Source organism: Scyliorhinus canicula, chromosome 18, assembly GCF_902713615.1.
Source record: "Scyliorhinus canicula chromosome 18, sScyCan1.1, whole genome shotgun sequence".
Classification (NCBI taxonomy): Eukaryota; Metazoa; Chordata; class Chondrichthyes; order Carcharhiniformes; family Scyliorhinidae; genus Scyliorhinus; species Scyliorhinus canicula.
The window spans coordinates 74657021-74678921 of record NC_052163.1 but is presented as its reverse complement, the minus strand read 5'-3'; the positions used below and the strand labels follow the sequence as shown (position 1 = coordinate 74678921).

The window sequence follows — 21901 nt, the reverse complement described above, 5'->3', positions numbered from 1 at the left end:
TTGAAGGTCAGGGAAGCAATTTTACAGAAGTGCAGACACCAACGTCCAGTGCTACCATAGGTAATGCACCAGACATTCATCCTGAATTAATAATATTGACATAATCACTGGAAGCAATCAGTTAATTGTTAACAATCCTAGATTACAAGTACAATGTGGAATTAAATAAACTGTGCATCGCCTTAAGGCAACATTGATTTCAAATCTGATCTTAAGAACGATGTTTAGCAATCTCACTTAGAGCTCATGGGTAAGCTCATTAGTAGCTGATGAGGTAGCAAAAATGTATCTAATGGAGTACGAGTTGCAGTTTAAGGGCCATGCTGGGTAGAACAGAGGGAAAGCTTTGTGCTGCGTGTTATCTTATACTTTCCCTGTGAAAATTTGATGTCAACGGTGTTGCACTCCTGATATCTCTTGTCACAAGAACAAAACTCCTTCAAAAAGATTTTGCATTCTTTCATACCATATGATTTAAATTTATTTCACTTGATTGCAATTAAGTAATCTTGACTGAGCTGTGCAATAGTCTTGGTTGAGTGGAACAAATAAGCATACTCACTGACTCATCTTTGGACTTTGTTTTCACACTGATGACCGGTTCTCCCTTAGATTTATCCATCACTACTATTCTCTCTGAACCTCGACTTCCTGAAAAAGGTAAAGATAAGGATGCATACTTTTGTCTTCTCTGTAAGTCAATTTCAGAATGATATCCATTGGGAATTTAACAGTGTAAAAATTTTAAAATGTGCTCTAACCCTGAACTGTGATTTCAAAGCTTGACATTCCAGCTTACATGACCCCATCATGTCACCTACTCGGCGTGAAGGGCATTTAAAGACTGCATCATCTCCCAACAGATACTCAATATACCTTACCTGATCTGCTTCCACCAGCATGCGAGGATCCAGTCTTCCGTTCATTTTTTGAATCCTTTTTTTCATCTCGCTTTTCATCCTTTGAATCTTTCTTCCTGTCATCCAGTTTCTTGGAGTCCTCTCTTTTATCATCTTTTTTTCCACTGCTAGACCTGCAGCACAAATTGCATTTGACTATCAAAGGGACATGTAGAGTTTGGCAGAAACCTATACAAGGTTGACACTGGGAGGAAAATACGTAATTCACTATTTGCCAGTACTCGCCAGCTAGTTTCGCTGTATATTGTGTGGAATGATCTGTGACTTTTCTCCCACCCTAGCATTATCCTCTTTCAGGTCAGTCACTCCAAGTTAATCCTGAACTTTCTCATATTCCATGGAGGTACTATTGTTTCAGACACTAATCAGAGCTGTGTTTTACTAATTTATTATATTAATTTAAGTTGTTAAAACTAATGGGACATAAAAATGCCCATAATGTACTTGTGGGTTTTAAGCCCCCTTCAAAATTTGAACATGAAATATAGGCACACTACTGCATCAATTTTCAAATGAGACATTAAACCAAAGTTCTGCCTGCTTGCTCAGGTGGGTATAAAAAGATTCACAGGTATTCATTTTACTGCTGTCCGAACTCAATCATTGAAAATACCTTTTATTACTAATGCTTGCATTTGTACTCACTATAAAAGGGATAATCTATTAGCATGGGCTAGAAATCTTTAAAAGGCTACCTAAGCAATCTTATCACTCACTTGTCAGTTTTGGACTCTGCAGAATGGCGCCTGTCACCACTGAGTTCTCGACTTGAAATGGACTTTGAATCCTTTTTGGAGTCATCCTTCTTATCTGGTTTCTTACCTGAAGGCTCATTTTTAGCCTGGAAACAAAACAATTTTATAATTTCATATCTACTCAGAGCAATAATAATCCAAACCCACAAGCCATGACAGGTCATATTCTGAGCTCGCTGATAATTTTGTGTCGCTCACCAGTGACAATAGAATTAGATTTTCCACAAAATTGCACTGCTTATTTCTCATTCTCTACTTCACAGTGGCAGATTTTTGCTGCATATGGTGCAAACATTTCTGGCTATTTTCTGTCTTTTTAACCAAGACTTAAAAGTACTCTATCCTTTTCTGTAAAGCTTTATCCCACTTTGTCTCTCCTCCCACTTGTCCTAAAACTTCAACTGCTCACCCAGGCACCCATATGTCTCTGAGCTTGCCCTCCCCTTCCACATCTGGAAGCAGCATTCGCTCCAATAGGGTGCACCTCGGCAGCTTGTGGAACCCTTTCCAAATCTTTCGCGCAGGTCTCTTACCTGCAGGTACCTAAACTCACTTCCTCTCGGGAGCTCTATCATCTCCTTCAGTTCCTCTATGCTGGCAAACCCTTCTTTCAGGTACAAATCCCTCACCGTAACCAGCCCAACTTCTCTCCACTTCCTGTACATGTCATCTATCTCCCCGGCTCAAAACCATGGTTTTCGCACAAGGGCATTAACACCAACATCCCCATTATCCAAAAGTGCCTCCTCAGCTGGTTCCAGACCATCACCGTGGACTACATTACAGGGCTGAGTGATTCCTTGGCAGCATTGGTAATGCCACCGTCACCATAGCCCTCAAGCTGGACCCCCTCCAGGATTCTTCCTCCATCCTAACCCACTCTACCCCTTCCCACCACCGCCTCACCTTCTCCACGTTCACCTCCTCTACCTGTTTTGTTAAATTCTATTTACGTAGCATCGCCCATTCCCTCACTATCTGAATCCCCAGATATGCAAACATGTCTCTGGCCACCTTAAATGGCATCCCCCTAGATTGGCTCGCCAACCCAACTCGTTCACCAGGAACACTTCGCTTTCCCCTCCGTTTAATTTATATCCCGAGAACACCCCAAACTTCCCCAACTGGCCCATGATCCTATCCATGCTCTCCAGTGGGTCTGAAATATACAATAGTAGGTCACCCGCATATAGCCACACCCAATGCTCCCTTTGTCGCCTCATAATCCCTCGCCACTCTGTCAACCCCCTAATCTTTATACCAAAGGTCTTTTTCGGAAAGTGGACACAAGTCATTTTTGACTTTGTATGGGCAGGGAAGGTGTCGAGCTTGGGGAGGACCCTGCTAGTGACGCAGAGGCAGCAGGGGGGGGGGGTTGGTGTTGCTGAACTTGCTTCATTATTATTGGGCGGCGAATGTGGACATGGTGCGGCAGTGGTAGGAAGGGGAAGGGATAGAGTGGGTTAGGGTTGAAGAGAAATCTCGTAAAGGGTCTAGGTTGAGGGCTATGGTGACGGCAGCGTTGCCAATGGCTCAGAGTAGGTATTCAAGGAGCCCGGTGGTGAAGTCCACAGTGAAGATATGGAATCTGTTGAGGCGGCATTTTAGGGTGGAAGGGATTTCGGTGCTAACGCCCCTGAGCTAAGGGAGAGGGTAGAGCTGCCGAGAGGGAGAGTTCAGGTTTCTGCAGGTTAGCGACTTTGCGCAAAAGATCTGGAGGGGGTTCCCTAGGTTGCCGGGATGAACCCTGCTGGAGTGACTTGCCGCTTCCGGGTGTGGAAGGGGAGGGAAGAATTGGGGATGTACACAAGTGGCTAGCGGAGCAGGGAGGCGAGCGGGTGGTGATGATCAAGGAGAAATGGAAAGCGCAGTTGGGAGGAGAGATCAATTGGAGAGTATGGAGTGAGGCACTGCGAACGGGAAACAGGACCTCTTCCCGTGCAAGGATGAGCCTCATACAGTTTAAGCTGGTGCACAGGGTGCATATGACTCAGGCGAGAATGAGTGGGTTCTTTCAGGGGAGGGGGGTAGCAGATGAGTGAGAGTGGTGTGGGTGGGGGCCAGCGAATCATGTGCACACGTTTTGGGGTTTGCGAAAAATTGGCAAGATTCTTAGCCAGGATAGTGGAGGAGGTGGACCCGGACCCTTTGGTGGCAATATCGATATTTGGGGTTTCAGAGAAGCCGGAGTTCACGGAGAGGAAGAAGTCTTGGCCTTCGCCTCTCTAATTGCACGACGGCGAATTTTGCTGGAGTGGCGGTCGGCATTGTCACCGGGGGTAGCGGCTTGGTCGGGTGACCTGTACAACTTCCTGCGGTTAGGGAAAATAAAGCATGAGTTAACGAGCTCTTCAGGGGAGTTTGAGAAAAGGTGGGAGATGTTTGTGACCGTGTTTGAGGGGCTGTTCGTTGCGGGGGAGATGGGGATGAAAAGGGGGGGGGGAATCTTTACAGACTATATAGTTGAGTGTTGGGAAGTATGTTTCCTGGGGAGTTTATTCACTAAACTGTTTTGATACACGTTTGTAAGATATATATATATATATATATATATATATATTTTTTTTTTAATGTGGCTGCCGACACCTCCCCTTTTGATTCAATTCTACATAATTTGGCAAAATTTGGGTCCAACTCCATCTACAAGTTTGCTGGCAATATGACCATAGTGGGCCGAATCTTGAATAACGACGAGTCAGAATACAGGAGGGAGATTGAGAACCTAGTGGAGTGGTGCAGCGACATCAATCTATCCTTCAATGCCAGCAAAACTAAAGAGCTGGTCATTGACTTCAGAAAGCAAAGTACTGTACACACTCCTGACAGCATCAACGGGGCCGAGGTGGAGATGGTCAGCAGTTTCAAATTCCTAGGGAACACATCTCCAAAAATCTGTCCTGGTCCACTCACGTTGACACTACCACTAAGAAAGCACTTTGTTTTCCGGAAGGAAACTAAGGAAATTCGGCATGTCCACGTTAATTCTTACCAACTTTTACAGATGTACCATAGAAAGCATCCTATCTGGCTGCATCACAGCCTGATATGGCAACTGCTCGGCACAAGACTGCAGGAAACTTCAGAGTCGTGAACACAGTCCAGTCCATCACACGAACCTCCCGCCCAGCCATTGACTCCATCTACACCTCCCACTGCCCGAGGAAAGCAGGCAGCATAATCAAAGACCCCTCCCACCCGACTTACTCACTCTTCCAATTTCTTCCATTGGGCAGGAGACACAAAAATCTGAGAACACGTACAAACAGACTCAAAAACAGCTTCTTCCCCGCTGTTACCAGACTCCTAAACGACCCGCTAATGGACTGACCTCATTAACACAACACCAGCATCAGGTGAAGCATACAGGGTGTACCTTGTGTTGCCCTATTGTGTATTTTCTTTTATTTCCTTTTCTTTTCATGTACTTAATGATCTGTTGAGCTGCTCACAGAAAAATACTTTTCACTGTACCTTGGTACACGTGACAACAAATCCAATTCAAAATCTTTAATCACTGTCTGCACTTTGTCACAAAATCCCCTATCTGCCAACAACCCTGAATCGAGCCTCCACACTAGCCTCTGTTCCATCCCGATCGAAGCTGAATCTCCAGCCAGTGGGGCACATTGCCGATATTACTATCCCCAAGCATTCGGCCCCCTCCACCCCAACCAAAATCTCCTGACTCACCACAAAAAAGTAGATTCTTGAATACATCCTATACACGAGATAAAAGGGAATACTCCCCTTCCCCCTGGGTTTTTGAAGCGCCACGGACCCAGCATGTCCATCTTATCCATAAACTCGCCCAGCTCCTTTGCCATTTGTATTCTACCCATTGACCTGGGGCTCCCTTCTAATACCCCACTAACCATCACATAACTCTCACCCAGGTTCCTCACTTCCATCACGCTCACAAACCCCATTTTATTTACTCATCTGGTCTACCACACAGAGGTGCGTCTCCTGCAGAAAGACCACCTCTGTATTTAAACCCCTTAGGTGGGCAAAGAACCAAGATCTCTTCACCGGTCCATCAAGCTCTCGCACATTCCACGTTATCAGCCGTACCAGGCACTTACACCTCCATTCCCCTCTACCGTCTGCCATCCCCACCTTTCAGCTCTACCACCGTTAATTTCACCCTCTACTTGGCCCCTTTCTCCATACCCAGACCATGTTTGTTCTTCTTCCTCCTCCCTCACTTCCTTTCACCAGCATTACCTGCCAACTCCTGCCCAAAGGCTCCTCCTACTGACCCCCACCCCAAAGCCTTGTTCTGAGAAAAAGGCTCCCTCCTCCACCCAAACTCATCTCGAACCACAGGTCACCTCCCCCAAAGACAAACAAAAAGAAAAAACAGCCCCAGACAGGAGGTGAGTGGGGACAGCCGTCCCCATACAAACGTTTCACCCTTTCTACCCTTTGTCGGCCCAACAATAAAAAGATAAGAACTCACCACGTCGAAGGAAAAGAACCCCCCTCCCTCCAACCCCCACTCTCCCATAATAATTCTCCTGCATCTTCTTCCTCTGCTGGTGGAACAATCCTTCCCCCATCTTTCCATTGGCAACTGAGCCATAGGTCCCTTCCAACTACTAGGCAAAGTCCTTCACCTTCTTCGGCCGGGTTTGATATACCACTCCAGGGGGGAATTTCTCCTCCAACCTTCAGTTTCCGTCCAAGTTGCACCCAATTACAGGTAAAATTAACTCTTTTCTACACCTTCAAGCAGGAGTTGTCCTGTGTGAGACCACTCATACCAATGCCCCCACCAGAAGTCCTGCAGTTCCTTGCTACTTACCAAAAACTCCGGAGTGGGATCTTCCGCATACTCCCCCACAACTTCCAAGATTTCATCTATCAGCAGCTGCTCTCTTGTCTCCCGATGCACCTGCGCCATATGAGAGGGGATCTCACCCCTTACAACTGCATTCAGTGCCTCCCAAATCACTGATGGCGAGACCTTCCCATTCTTATTAAGGCCCACATAATCGGTAATCACCTTTGTCACCCTCATACAAAAACTTGGATCCACAAGCAGCCCCACATCCAATCACCACGCCGGCCTCATCTCCAGAAGCCACACCCACCAAATGCAGAGCATGATCCGAAATAACAATCACCGAGTATTCAGCTTTCCACACCCGACAGCAACCTCTCCATAATAAAGTCAATCCTCAAACGTACATTATGCACTGGGGGAAAAAAAGGAATACTCTCGACCCCCGGGATGCAAGAACAACCATGAGTCCGCTCCCCCTCCCCCATTTCCTTCATAAACGCTGGCAACACCCTCACTGCTCCCCTCCCAACCCCACCCGAAGGGGTAAACGAACGCGGCTTAGGCCGATCCGCCTTCAGATGCAACACTATTTAAATGCACACCTAAATTTAACTAATGAGTTGCCAAACTTGCTTTGACCGTCAGCATCCTCTTCATAAACCCTACATCATCCCAATTTGGGACATACACCTGAACTAACACCACCAACCTCTCCTCCGAAGCACCCGTCCCAAAACGTATCTGCCCTCTGATCTCCTCTCCTCTTTCCCCCCCCCCCCCCCCCCAAAATGTCACCGTTCAGTCTCAATCCTTCGGCCATCACGAATGGCCTTCATTCTGTTTTTAAAAAAAATTAGAGCACCCAATTGCTTTTGTCCAAATTAAAGGGCAATTTAGCATGTCCAATCCACCTACCCTGCACAACTTTTTGGGTGGTTGTGTGTGTGTGCTGTGTGCGGTGGGTGTAACCCTCACGCAGACACAGGAGAATGTGCTGGGATCGAACCCGTGTCCTCAGGATTGTGATGCAGCAGTGCTAACCACTGCGCCACCGTGCTGTCCACCTTCACCCTGTTAAAGGCCACCCACCATCTTGCCAGCTCCAGTGACGTAGTGGTACATATGAATGCCACTGCCTTCCCACCTCACCCCTCCCTTCTCCCCCCCCACCCCCCCCCGAATCCGAGTGACCCATCTCAAGATTTCTCCTTCATCGGATCGCGGTGTAAACAGACTATCACAGCTCCTGGTGGATCATTTGCCTTTGGCTCGAGCGACCAATGAGCCATATTCAGCTCAAAGACGGAGGTGTTCCCCATCTCCCCCAACAACTTGGCAAACATCTCTGAAAAATACTCCGTTGGCCTCCAGCCCTTCAGCCTCACAGGCAGCCCCACGATCCGAAGATTCTGCCGCCGTGACCTGTTCTTCAGGTCTTCCACTTTGGCGCTCAGTTTTTATTACTTTCCTCCACCTTCTGCAGCTCCTCTTCCATTGAGGTGAGCTGGTCGCTGTGCCGTGACAATGCCTCCTCCACCACCTTCAATACCTCTCCGTGCTCCTTCACCGCTGTCAACGACATCTTTCCAAGAGCCTCCTATATCGGGGCCAACGATCGTCCGTCAACTGTTTGAGCATTCCCATCATCTCCTTCCCACGCCACTTAAAATGTCCACTGTAATGAGCACATAGATATCTGCACCGAACTCAATCTCAGGAAGACTAGTGCTCGTTCCTTTTCGTGCAGTGTTTTTCCGTTGGGTCTTCAGACCTTCTCCAATTACGAATTCACTGACGACGTTTATAACATTTTCCCCCCAAAACTGGGTGAAACGGGCAAAATAATAATAATCGCTTATTGCCACGAGTAGGCTTCAATTAAGTTACTGTGGAAAGCCCCTAGTCGCCACATTCCGGCGCCTGTTCGGGGAGGCTGGAACAGGAATAGAACCCGCGCTGGTCTTGTTCTGCATTACAAGCCAGCTGTCTTAGCCCACGGTGCTAAACCAGCCTGAAAGCTCTAATGGGAGTCAACTAATGTGCAATCTCCACCTACGTGTCATCACCAGAGGTTCAGAAAGTCATTTGTAGAGAAGATTCTGGAGCCACGGTATGCTACCCAAAACTGGATGAGCATTGCATGTGTAAGAGGGCAGCACTGTGGCTGTGGGTAGCACTGCTGTCTCACGGCACTGAGGTCCCAGGTTCGATCCCGGCCCTGGGTCACTGTCCGTGTGGAGATTGCACATTCTCCCCGTCTTTGCGTGGGTTTCACCCCCACAACCCAAAGATGTGTAGGGTAGGTGGATTGGCCATGCTAAATTGCCCCTTAATCGGAAAAAAATGAATTGGGCACTCTAAATTTTAAAAAAAAACATTGCATGTGTAAGACAAGGAAGAACAAAGGTCCTAAAGGGACATGCACTGCCAGGTTTGGAAATTGAGAATAGAAGTAGTACATGTTCATAGCTGCCAAAATGTTGGTTATTTTTTTCAGCAAATGTGTATTATTAAAAAAAATTCCAACCCTGTCGGGCTTGGCAGCATTGCCCAAGAACCTTAAATACACAATCAGGTGGTCAGAAATCAATTTGATCGCTGGCTTGGAAATTTCAAATCGTTTCATGAGTTATGATTTTCAGGAAAATGTCTCAATATTTTGCCCAAAGATAAATCTTACCAATGCAATTTTCAGACATATGGAGTGCCAACAATCCACTTGAAATATTAACCATAAATATTTCTGTATAGATAATGAACCAGTGGAGCACTATTTGTTTTTCAGACTTAAATTTATTTTTGCTATACAGTAGTCCCTCGTTATACCGCGCTCCGCAATACCGCGGTTCGCGATATACCGCGGGGGGGCTTATGGACCCCAACTGTCAGTTGTGTCAATTTCAGCGGCCGGCTCACTTTGATCCGGAGAGGGAAGCTGCTCTCTCACTGAAACAATCAGCCGGCCGCTGAAATTGACACTGCCGGCTGCTCTCTCCCTCCAATCCAACTTTTAAGTTTTAATGTTTCTGATTGGAGGGAGAGAGCAGCCAGCAGTGTCAATTTCAGCGGCCGGCTCACTTTGATCCGGAGAGGGAAGCTGCTCTCTCACTGAAGCAATCAGCCGGCCGCTGAAATTGACACTGCCGGCTGCTCTCTCTCCCTCCAATCAGAAACATTAAAACTTAAAAGTTGGATTGGAGGGAGAGAGCAGCCGGCAGTGTCAATTCCAGCGGCCGGCTGATTGTTTCAGTGAGAGAGCAGCTTCCCTCTCCGGATCAAAGTGAGCCGGCCGCTGAAATTGACACTGTTTAAATTAGATTCACGATGGGGGTTTTAAATTTATTTTAAAATCTATGCTAGCGCTTCCCATTGTGAGTCTACGGGGGTCTGACCTCTCCCCCCGCCCCCCCGTAGACTCTCAATGGGAAGCGCTAGCATAGATTTTTAAATAAATTTAAAACCCCTATCGTGGATATCCGCGGCTCGGATGCAACGCGGGTGGCTGTCTTGGACCCCAACACCCGCGTTATAAAGGGGGACTACTGTATTGCACTCACCTTCTCCACAGAGATCATTCGTCCATGTAGCTCTGTTCTGTGCAGATTGCCGATACATTTTGTTGCCTCCTCACTGGTTGACATGGTCACAAATCCATAGCAACGTGCTCCAGGACTGCGAGCATTAGTCACTACCTTTGCACCAACCACCTATGCAGAAACAATACTCAATTCAAGCGAACAGAATATGGTTGAATTTTTTCATCCTAATATTGACATCAGTTCTCAGAACAGCCAGCTGTCACATCTGTCAGTAAATAGTTGCCAACTTATTACTAGCATAGACTGCTCTTCAGAAAAATAAACCAGTTAATCTACATCAATACACATTTAAAAACTTTACTCTCGTGACATAATAAAAGATCACCGATAAGTGTCAAATGAATTCTAGCAAAATTTTCAAAACGGAAATATAAAGTCTCATTGATGCCACAATAAAAGAATTTATTCAGAACTAGATGAGACTAGGCTATTAAGTTATATAAAAATACGTACATTTCAGAAAAACAAACCTTCGCACCCCTCACCTCTCTCGTACCATAATTTTACCCCACTGAATGCAGGCCTTTTGTTATGTTATGACCACTTGCAGTCATGTTACCAACCACCTAGTTCCAATGCTGTGAATTTTCTCCAATGTTCTGGGTTTGCAAGTTACTATATCCAGATTTAATTAAAAATCAGCCAACTGCACTCACTTCCTGTCAATAAAACCCAGCACTTCATGATCTGAGTAAACCCTCATCATACATTTCCATTTCTTCATTTAAAATGAGAATGCCCCCAGTTAACTGACGTGTCGCATGGTAGGTAGTGTGCCACTGTAATAATTTCCTTGGGAATCATGGGATATGGGGAGCAGGCAGGAAGTGAACTTGAAGCCAAAGATCAGTGATGATTGTACTGAATGGCACAGCAAAGATATGCAAGTTGCTCTAAGTGCATTCCAATCACTCAAGCGTGTGATTTCACTGCACTTACTTCTCTGATATGGGAAATGTTCACAAACATTTGGATTTCACCACTTAAGTCACTGAAGGAAAGGGAGATGAATGGATCAAAACATAGATGCTTTTTAAGTGCTGTCAATCACAAACCACAACTGGAAAGCCATTAATTGATTCCAGAAAGTTAACTTGTGGGCACCAGACGCAGGCACAGCTGCTTATCTTGGAGGGACAGACACCTGGAGCTGCAAGTAGTACAGCTATAATGCTTCCCACAGCCCGTCTGGACTTCTCTCTAGCTTCCAGACAGGGGTCATTTTCTTTTGTGGGGTTGTTGTGGCCAGTCTCCAGTGCAGGGCTGGCCTCCATACTGGGAATTCCTTTGTTTTCTTCACCATGCAAAATTTGCATGTCAAGGAATTGCATCCTGTTTTACAACCACAAAATGGACCGTAAAACTAGCGCAAATAAGCTCCGGCAGGAGAATATAATCTCCCAAACAGAGAATTCCTATAATCCTCATCAGGATAGAACTTTGAAAAATGATGCAATCAACATTTTTTTCTCTTTACAGGCATCTGTGTTTTTACCATTTTCTGTTCTGTGGTTTATTTTTCAAACCTTTCACATTTTGCAAATTGGAATGCGTTTAAACAAAAAATTAAGAATCTCACAATGTCACGATTTTTCTTTTTTTTATAAAATAAATTTAGCGTACCCAATTATTTTTTCCCCAATTAAGGGGCAATTTAGCGTGGCCAATCCACCTAACCTGCACATCTTTGGGTTGTGGGGGTGAAACCCATGCAGGCACGGGGAGAACGTGCAAACTCCACACGGACAGTGACCCAGGGCCGGGATCCGAACCCGGGTCCTCAGTGCCGTAGGCAGCAATGCTAACCACTGTGCCACCGTGCTGCCCCACAATGTCATGATTAAACGTATCCACTGAATTTGTCTATCAGGTATCCGAATGCTGCTGTTCATTCTACTTGCAAGTTCAGATCTGATATTTTTGCTTTGGGCTGTGACACTGAAGGCAGGCAGATCCTGTAGACTGAACAAGTCTGCACAATTTCCCAACATGAATCAAAGTCACATTTAAACAAGCCAGATGAGAGACAAGAGAGAAGACGATGAACAAAATTTACTTGGGAAATTGAGCATAATGTGGGAAAATGTGTAATTTCCCATTTTGGCACTAAAAATAAAAAAGCATATTATCTAAGTGCAAAGGGACCTGGGTGTCCAAGTTCATGAATCACAAAAGGTTAGTATGCAGATACAGTAAGTAATTAGGAAAGCTAATGTTACCAATTATTGTGAGGGAAATCAAATACAAAAAGTAGAGAAGTTATGTTTCAGCTGTAGCAGTAGTGAAACCACATTTGGAGTACCGAATATAGTATTTATCACCTTATTTAAGAAAGGATGCAAATGTGTTGGAAGCAGTTGAGAGAAGGTTTACCAGACTGTTACCTGGAATGGGTGGGTTGTCTTATGAAGAAAGGTTGGACAGGCTAGGCTTGTATCCACAGGAGCTTGAGAGAGTAACAGGTGACTTCACTGAAAATTAAGATCCGAGTGTTCTTGACCAGGTGAATGTGGATGTTTCCTCTTGTGGGAGAATCTTAGAACTGGAGTCATTGTTTAAAAATAAGGGGTCGTCCATTTAAAACAGAGGAGGCAAAATTTCTTCCTCTCAGGGTCATGAGTCTTTAGAAGTTGCTTCCTAGAAGGTGGTGGAAACAACGCGTTTGCATTTAAAAAAAAAAATTTGGAGTACCCAATTCATTTTTCCAATTAAGGGGCGATTTAGCGTGTCCAATCCACCTACTCTGCACATCTTTTTTGGGTTCTGGGGCTGAAACCCACGCCCACACGGGGAGAATGTGCAAACTCCACAGTGACCGAGAGCCGGGATTGAACCTGGGACCTCGGCGCCGCGAGGCTGCAGTGCTACCCACTGCACCACCGTGCTGCCCTGTGTTTGTATATTTTTAAGGAGGTGGTGGATAGATTCTGATACGCAAGGGGGTGATAGGTTTGAGGGCAGGCAGGATAGATTTGAGGCTACTATCAGATCAGCCATGATATGCTTGAGGGACCTACTCATGCTCCTTGTTTGTATGAAACAAGGCAGGTGAAAAGTAAGGCAGATTGTCAAGGGGTGGTTAACAAATACATTACATGCACAATAAAAGTTCTGAAAACTAAAGTCTTGATTTCCTGGGAAACTAGTGTATTAGACAGGCATGAGGTGGGATAGAATTCAAAAAAGATTTGGGTGATGCTTATGTTGGGGAATTAAAGATGGGGAAGAAATAGGAAGAGAATTAGGACAAGGTTATTAGGGAAGGATAGAGGGGTGAAGAGGGTGAAGGAGTGAGTAAAGAGAGGATAAACCAACAGAAGGGAAACACTGAAAGAGAACGAACGTTCGGCAGAGGGTAAGCAGCTAGTTCATTTTTAAGTTTTCTTTGTAAAAATGAAAGCAGCATATATTGCATTTAGTAGAAAAAGACCATCTGTGAAAAATTGTCAAGATATTAACGCAAAAGGGCAGCACGGTGGCCAAGTGGTTAACACTGCTGCCTACGACGCCGAGGTCCCAGGTTCAATCCCTGCCCTGGGACACTGTCCGAGTGGAGTTTGTACATTCTCCCCGTGTTTGCGTGGGTCTCACCCCCACAACCCAAAAGATGTGCAGGGTAGGTGGATTGAACACGCTAAATTGCCCCTTAATTGGAAAAAATGAATTGGGTACACTAAATTTATTTAAAAAAGAAAAAAAAAAAAAGATATTAACGCAAGCCATTTCTTCCAGAATCTAAACAATGATATTTGGTTCATTCAAGTATTTGGAAAGCCTCGTTGTGTTGGAAAACCATTTGATCTTTGTTGGCGTGTTAGATGGGCAGGCATTTTTTTTTTTTTTAAATTGTGAGAAACTTTCAAAAGAACATGTTGACACCGAGGCTTTCAAAGGGTATAGTGGAAGGCAACTAGACTAATTTCCAGCAATGAGCATATTAATATTCAAGGTAAGCTCAAGCGTAGACTTAGGAGTAATCTCATTGAAGTTTATATGATGAAAGTTCCAAATTAAGGTGTCAGATAATTATTTGTTCAATTCTAGAGCTCTCAATTTTCAGTTGAAAAAGGCCTGATCTGGGTTAGATGTCAAGTTGTTTCTTCGCCGGAGTATACTGGATCTTTTAAACAGGCTGTTGTCTTGTTTGTTGGAAGCCGTTTTATTGAATTCCTTCCAAATGCAAGCTTGGACAGTTTCTAGAGTCTGATGGATATCACCAATTATATCAAGGCCAGAGAGATCTCTTGGACTAGTTTTGGTCACCTCGATGGGTCAGAGAATGATGTTCCAGATGTCATCCCTGTAGTACCCACAAATTGGCCAAGATTTTTTATTTTTGCCTCTACAAGATGATCACGTTTTGGATGGTGGGGGGAGTGCACATATTGTGATATAAAATATAGGACTTTAAACTAGAGATTGGGGGGGAAGGGAAAGTCAGGGAACCAAGAGGTGAAGGAATCAGTGGGAAGCGTAGCTGCTTAGGATTACAAAAAATCACGAAAAGACAGAGCTCAGGAGAGGTTACGATAGTCCCCATCTCACAAAATATGACACAGTGTATGGAAAGACTCAGTAAACCAAGGTCCACCACACTAAGAAAACAAAAAGGGACAGTCAATAGGGAATTAAAGGTGCTATATTTAAATGCCCGCAGTGTACGGAACAAGGTAGATGAGCTTGTGGCCCAGATTGTGACTGGCAGGTATGATGTGGTAGGCATCACAGAGACGTGGTTGCAGGGGGTTCAGGACTGGCAGTTAAACATCCAGGGATTTACAACCTATCGAAAAGACAGAGAGGTGGGTAGAGGGGGCGGGGTTGCCTTGTTAATTAGAAATGAAATTAAATCAATAGCACTAAACGACATAGGGTCAGACGATGTGGAGTCTGTGTGGGTAGAGTTGAGGAACCACAAAGGCAAAAAAACCATAATGGGAGTTATGTACAGGCCTCCTGACAGTGGTCAGGACCAGGGGCACAAAATGCACCACGAAATAGAAAGGGCATGTCAGAAAGGCAAGGTCACAGTGATCATGGGGGACTTCAATATGCAGGTGGACTGGGTAAATAATGTTGCCAGTGGACCCAAAGAAAGGGAATTCATTGAATGTTTACAGGATGGCTTTTTGGAACAGCTTGTGATGGAGCCCACGAGGGAACAGGCTATTCTGGACTTAGTGTTATGTAATGAGCCAGAATTGATAAAAGATCTTAAAGTAAGGGAACACTTAGGAAGCAGTGATCATAATATGGTAGAATTCAGTCTGCAATTTGAAAGAAGGAAGGTAGAATCAGATGTAAAGGTTTTACAGTTAAATAAAGGTAATTACAGGCGCATGAGGGAGGAACTGACGAAAATCGACTGGAAGCAGAGCCTAGTGGGAAAGACAGTAGAACAGCAATGGGAGGAGTTTCTGGGAGTAATTGAGGACACAGTGCAGAGGTTCATCCCAAAGAAAAGAAAGGTTATCAGAGGGAGGATTAGGCAGCCATGGCTGACAAAGGAAGTCAGGGAATGCATCAAGGCAAAAGAGAGAGCCTATAATGTGGCAAAGAGTAGTGGGAAGTCAGAAGATTGGGAAGGCTACAAAAACAAACAGAGGATAACAAAGAGAGAAATAAGGAAGGAGAGGATCAAATATGAAGGTAGGCTAGCCAGTAACATTAGGAATGATAGTAAAAGTTTCTTTAAATACATTAAAAACAAACAGGAGGCAAAAGTAGACATTGGGCCGCTCCAAAATGACGCTGGTAATCTAGTGATGGGAGACAAGGAAATAGCTGAGGAACTTAATAAGTACTTTGCGTCCGTCTACACAGTAGAAGACATGAGTAATATCCCAACAATTCAGGAAAGTCAGGGGGCAGAGTTGAATATGGTTGCCATCACAAAGGAGAAGGTGCTAGAGAAACTAAAAGGTCTGAAAATTGATAAATCTCCGGGCCCAGATGGGCTACATCCTAGAGTTCTAAAGGAGATAGCTGAAGAAATAGTGGAGGCGTTAGTTATGATCTTTCAAAAGTCACTGGAATCAGGGAAAGTCCCAGAGGATTGGAAAATCGCTGTTGTAACCCCCCTGTTCAAGAAGGGAACAAGAAAAAAGATGGAAAATTATAGGCCAATTAGCCTAACCTCGGTTGTAGGCAAAATTCTAGAATCCATCGTTAAGGATGAGATTTCTAAATTCTTGGAAGTGCAGGGTCGGATTAGGACAAGTCAGCATGGATTTAGTAAGGGGAGGTCGTGCCTGACAAACCTGTTAGAGTTCTTTGAAGAGATAACAAATAGGTTAGACCAAGGAGAGCCAATGGATGTTATCTATCTTGACTTCCAAAAGGCCTTTGACAAGGTGCCTCACGGGAGACTGCTGAGTAAAATAAGGGCCCATGGTATTCGAGGCAAGGTACTAACATGGATTGACGATTGGCTGTCAGACAGAAGGCAGAGAGTTGGGATAAAAGGTTCTTTTTCGGAATGGCAACCGGTGACAAGTGGTGTCCCGCAGGGTTCAGTGTTGGGGCCACAGCTGTTCTCTTTATATATTAACGATCTAGATGACGGGACTGGGGGCATTCTGGCCAAGTTTGCCGATGATACAAAGATAGGTGGAGGGGCAGGTAGTATTGAGGAGGTGGGGAGGCTGCAGAAAAATTTAGACAGTTTAGGAGAATGGTCCAAGAAGTGGCTGATGAAATTCAACGTGGGCAAGTGCGAGGTCTTGCACTTTGGAAAAAAGAATAGAGGCATGGACTATTTTCTAAACGGTGACAAAATTCATAATGCTAAAGTGCAAAGGGACTTGGGAGTCCTAGTCCAGGATTCTCTAAAGGTAAACTTGCAGGTTGAGTCCGTAATTAAGAAAGCAAATGTAATGTTGTCATTTATCTCAAGAGGCTTGGAATGTAAAAGCAGGGATGTACTTCTGAGGCTTTATAAAGCACTAGTTAGGCCCCATTTAGAATACTGTGAGCAATTTTGGGCCCCACACCTCAGGAAGGACATACTGGCACTGGAGCGGGTCCAGCGGAGATTCACACGGATGATCCCAGGAATGGTAGGCCTAACATACGATGAACGTCTGAGGATCGTGGGATTATATTCATTGGAGTTTAGGAGGTTGAGGGGAGATCTAATAGAAACTTACAAGATAATGAATGGCTTGGATAGGATGGACGTAGGGAAGTTGTTTCCATTAGCAGGGGAGACTAGGACGCGGGGGCACAGCCTTAGAATAAAAGGGAGTCACTTTAGAACAGAGATGAGGAGAAATTTCTTCAGCCAGAGAGTGGTAGGTCTGTGGAATTCATTGCCACAGAGGGCGGTGGAGGCCGGGACATTGAGTGTCTTTAAGACAGAAATTGATAAATTCTTGATTTCTCGAGGAATTAAGGGCTATGGGGAGAGAGCGGGTAAATGGAGTTGAAATCAACCATGATTGAATGGTGGAGTGGACTCGATGGGCCGAATGGCCTTACTTCCGCTCCTATGTCTTATGGTCTTATATCTCAATTGTGTGGAACAGTTGAATGGGGTAGAGGGTGTTTCCCTGCTCAGCATTGTCTCTGGGACACCAAGAGCTGGGAGTAGGGCACCAAATTGAGGCCAAGTAAAATTCAGGGCAATGCACATATAGTCTTTCAATCGATATTGTAGCTGAACCTTAAAAAAAATATTAACGTAATGTGCCAGAGTAGTAGAAATTAACACGTTTATTTTCCAGTTGATGTTTTTGGATATCTGAGGATTGTTCAGACTAAAGAATTTAGCAGGCATTTGGTTTACATAATTCCTCTGAAGTCGCTAGATACTTTGTTGTACGGTCACAATAATTCAGAGGGAATATCAGAGAATGACATCATTCAAAACATGCAGTGGAGATCGGAAGATTTTTGGACAAAAGGAGGCTCAGAGTTCTGTGATCATGCAAAGGTTGAAAGTAGAGTTATTTTAAATTTGAGACACCAGAGAACCAGGAGCGAACGTAGGTCAGCACTGACTTTAGGAAATAGGTGGGTAGAACACATTACAGGATAGAACACAAACAGTTAGATACAGGCTGGAGTGAAAGGAGGGTGAAGGATGGTTGGCATCACCCAAATTATCTTTGCTTTTCAGCACATGGGCACAAACAATTAGCTTTTTTCTATATAATCTTGTCACAAGTAGGCTCACATTAACACTGCAAGAAAGTTACTGTGAAAATCCCCTAGTCGCCACACTACGGCGTATGTTCGGGTACACTGGGAAAATTCAGAATGTCCAATTCACCTAACAGCACATCTTTTGGGATTTGTGGGAGGAAACCGGGGAACCCGAAGGAAACCCACGCGGACATTGGGAGAATGCGCAGACTTCACACAGACGGACCCAAGTCGGGACTGGAACCCGGTCCATGGCGCTGTGAAACAACAGTGCTACTGTGCCACCTGGTATGACTCTGGTTAAATACATAATGTTTTCTATTATCTGATAATCCTAAAATGATAGTCAGATTAAGATTTTCCAAATCTACACGGTAGAAAGCATTAGACGATCAACTTAGAGGCACCCCATTTCTGTTAGAAGATATTGGTATTAAAAATACACCCTCTACTAAATATTCCCTCATGAGTCAGAGTCAATTACGACACAGCAGGGCATTCAGCGCATCCCAAGTCAATAGTGACTCTCCATAAACCAACCCAGCCAATCCCAATTGCCCATTCTATCCCATAGCCCTGTAAAGTTTATTTATTTGAATTTAATAAGCTAAGCATTCTTCAACCAGTGTTTTAGAACAAAAGACAGATCATTCGGTAAAGATGCTTCACACATTACAAATCACTAAAGACTTCAGGATTTTCATATCCATTACCTTGCCATATTTACTGAAGAGGTTCTTCAAGTCAGTTGCTCTGGTGGCAGAGGACAGACCACTCACCCAAAGGTTCTTGCCTGCAGCATCCAAAATGCTGGTGCTACCAGATCGGCCTGAATGGCAAAGTATTACCATTAGCAAGTAAATAAGCTTAGTTTTCCTGTATCAACATTAACCCCAAAAAATTAAGTAAAGACGTCAAATAATCCAAAAACTGTTACTTTGCAAATAAATTGCACTTCAAAGGCATTGCATTCTGAAGAACAGCTGCACTGAAAAAGAGAATAACAGTTACACAACTGTGTTCTCTATTATGCTAGTTGCCATCTGAAATTGTGGCTTGAGCCAAGGCTAGAAAACCAAAATGTGAAAGCACACAATCTATCCAGGTTACATATGATCTTTCAATCATGTGCTTCTCTTCCACATATGTTAATCACCTACTTTAAATAGATTCCTTGCCCTTTTGTCATATGAAAATGCAACCCACAATCATCCCTCTAATCATAGAAATTACAGTGCAGAAGGAGGCCCTAAGAGCCAAGAAATAATCCCAAACTAATTTCCTTTGGGTGGGGGAGACAGTGTGTTTAAACATATAGCACTTACATGGTAAAACATAGAGGGGTTTTTCAGCAAGTACTTGAGTGAATACAAGCAAAAATCAGAATTTTATTTCTTTGATTATATCTACATGATTTACAAAGCAGTTAAAAATGATGGGTAGAGAAATCACTTCCATAAAAAAATCTTGGAATTGGCCCTTGCCACCAGCATCAAGTTCTCAGTGAATGGATTTAATGAGAGAAAATGACAAGATTCAAGTTAGTAACTTGAATCAAGACAGAACAGCTGTCAATGACTCCCAACGTTCTGTGGCCTACCTTTATCATCCTTTGCTGTGGTTTTAGTATCTTTCCCATCCTTGATAGAGCTATAGGTAAAATCAGACTTATTAGATAGAGAACAAATGGGATTTCAGAAATATACATATACAAAAAAAACTTCTCCAAACTGAGCAAACTGTCAAATACCTACCAAAGTATACAGTTACGGTCAGTTATAGATCACTGAAAATGCAACAAACCAAACATATTTGATGTAGGGGCACCAATGACATTTTAGATCCCAATTGGAAATGAAACTGCATCAAAAAAATGTCTCATTACATTTTTGGTACTGTTGGTGAAGAGTACACAGAAGCAAAATATTCCAGTTTGTGAACAACCTCTGCAGGTTGGAGAGCAGAAAGCGTAAAAGGAAGTCGTCTCTAACAGTACAGGAAAAGAAAATTTAAGGAACTTTTAAAGAAAAACAAAAAAGATCAAAATTACCACCACTGTGCAGGCCAATTCACGAGATAGGTTTACTCGAATCTAAGTATGAATGAAAAAAAGAAAGCTTCTGATCTAGAACTGAGAAACAACAAACCTCTTGTTCTGATCACTGCCCTCTATAATCGAGGTTTCTTTCTTAGCTGCTTCATTAGAATCACCTTCATCTTCTGTTTTCATGGTTTCATCTTTGCTTTCCTCAGTTCCTGGCTGCTGTTCTTTCTCTGCGCTCTCAATGCCTGCCATTTCTAACTCTTGTTTCTGTTGGTCGCTTTCTGTTTCACTCATATTTGTTGTTGCACTCATTTCAGTTTCATTTTTACTGCCACATGATGCTTGATCTGTCTTTTTCTCAGAGTCAGTCCCTGGTGGTTTGGATTCTTTCTTGGGCGCATCCATAAGCAAGTCATTGTCGAGTTCTAGTGTAAGTGCATCCTCTGCTTGTACAGTAACTGAGATGTTGTCATCTTCTTCTTCTTTCTGGTAGGACTCTATGTTGATCATTTCTTGTGTAGATAGCTGTGCCTCTTCAGGGGGCTCCTCCTCGATAGGGACTGAACTACAAGCTTGCCCCGAACTCTCGGCTACATTCTCCTTCTCTACGGGATTAATGGGAATAGAATAGCACAAGGTTTAATTACCACTGAAATACAGCAAGAACATACACGGAGCTAATGTGTCTGCCGTGTAACTGTGCAGGACACTGCCCCTAGCTTTCACTAGAACCACAGGGAGATTGGAAAACTGAGGGAGCACACAACTAACTAGAAAAATCAAATTTGTAAATTTCTTCACTAATTTATCAATAGATATTTCATTAACCTCACATATCAGAAGTCCTCAATGCAGCAAACGGATAACTTGGAAGTTAGCAGTAGTAGTTCAAGTGAAACCATGACATGTCCATCTATTTCCAAGAAGTAATTAGTTGAAATCAGAAATTCCTTTGCAGTTCAAGATGATCAGAAATTATTATTTCCAAACTACATCCACGAGTGTTCAATAAATGTTTCCTTTCGAGTCCTAAGTCTTCTGATTAACTTCATTTCTTCCAAGTGAAGCAAGAGTCCAACAAAATATATGTGGGTAGATTGTTCATCAAGTCTTTTAATATTCCTGGGGAGAATGATCTTCTATTTGCTTTAATCTGCAGCATTTTCTTAGTTCACAAGACTTTGTATTTTGCTTTTATTCAAATATCATAAACTGGTCAGTTTCTTTTACTTTGGTAACAGTTCAGTTTAGAGACTAAACTTTCCTTATAGTACTTTCACCTCATTGCCCAGTATGTAGAATTTAGACGTATGAACGTTACTCTTGTGTTCTCATACACATCACCAGATAGAGGTTAGAAAACCCAATTAGATTACAAAAAAGGGTAACAGCATTAATTTGTGCTGTCCTTACTTTTGTTACATGCCTATATAGCACAACTGAATCATTGTCTTCCCCCTCTTCATGATAACTCCCAGACCAAAATCACTCTGGGTAAGAACACCTGCATTTATTTTTGCCCTAGGGTGACAGAAAACAGTTAAATTACGAATCCAATGGATGATAAAGGTTGATGGGTCCCATTTCAGTTTACTAAATATATACAACTGGTAGAATTTAAAGTAAATTTGAAACCAGGTGCTGATGTTTAA

The 21901-nt window shown here is 43.7% G+C and overlaps 1 protein-coding gene across 4 annotated transcripts in view; it reads right to left on the bottom strand.

Annotated features, from left to right (window-relative positions):
* Window positions 1-21901, bottom strand: part of safb (scaffold attachment factor B) — a 102384-nt gene that overhangs the window by 52489 nt on the left and 27994 nt on the right. For all 4 annotated transcript variants that reach the window (XM_038777311.1, XM_038777310.1, XM_038777312.1 and 1 more), the window contains exons 7-13: window positions 20353-20854; window positions 19806-19855; window positions 18919-19034; window positions 10019-10168; window positions 1637-1761; window positions 882-1033; window positions 563-651 (exon numbers count right to left, since the gene is read on the bottom strand). In XM_038777311.1, coding sequence (XP_038633239.1) covers window positions 563-651; window positions 882-1033; window positions 1637-1761; window positions 10019-10168; window positions 18919-19034; window positions 19806-19855; window positions 20353-20854 — 1184 coding nt within the window. The remainder of the gene's footprint in view (window positions 1-562; window positions 652-881; window positions 1034-1636; window positions 1762-10018; window positions 10169-18918; window positions 19035-19805; window positions 19856-20352; window positions 20855-21901) is intronic.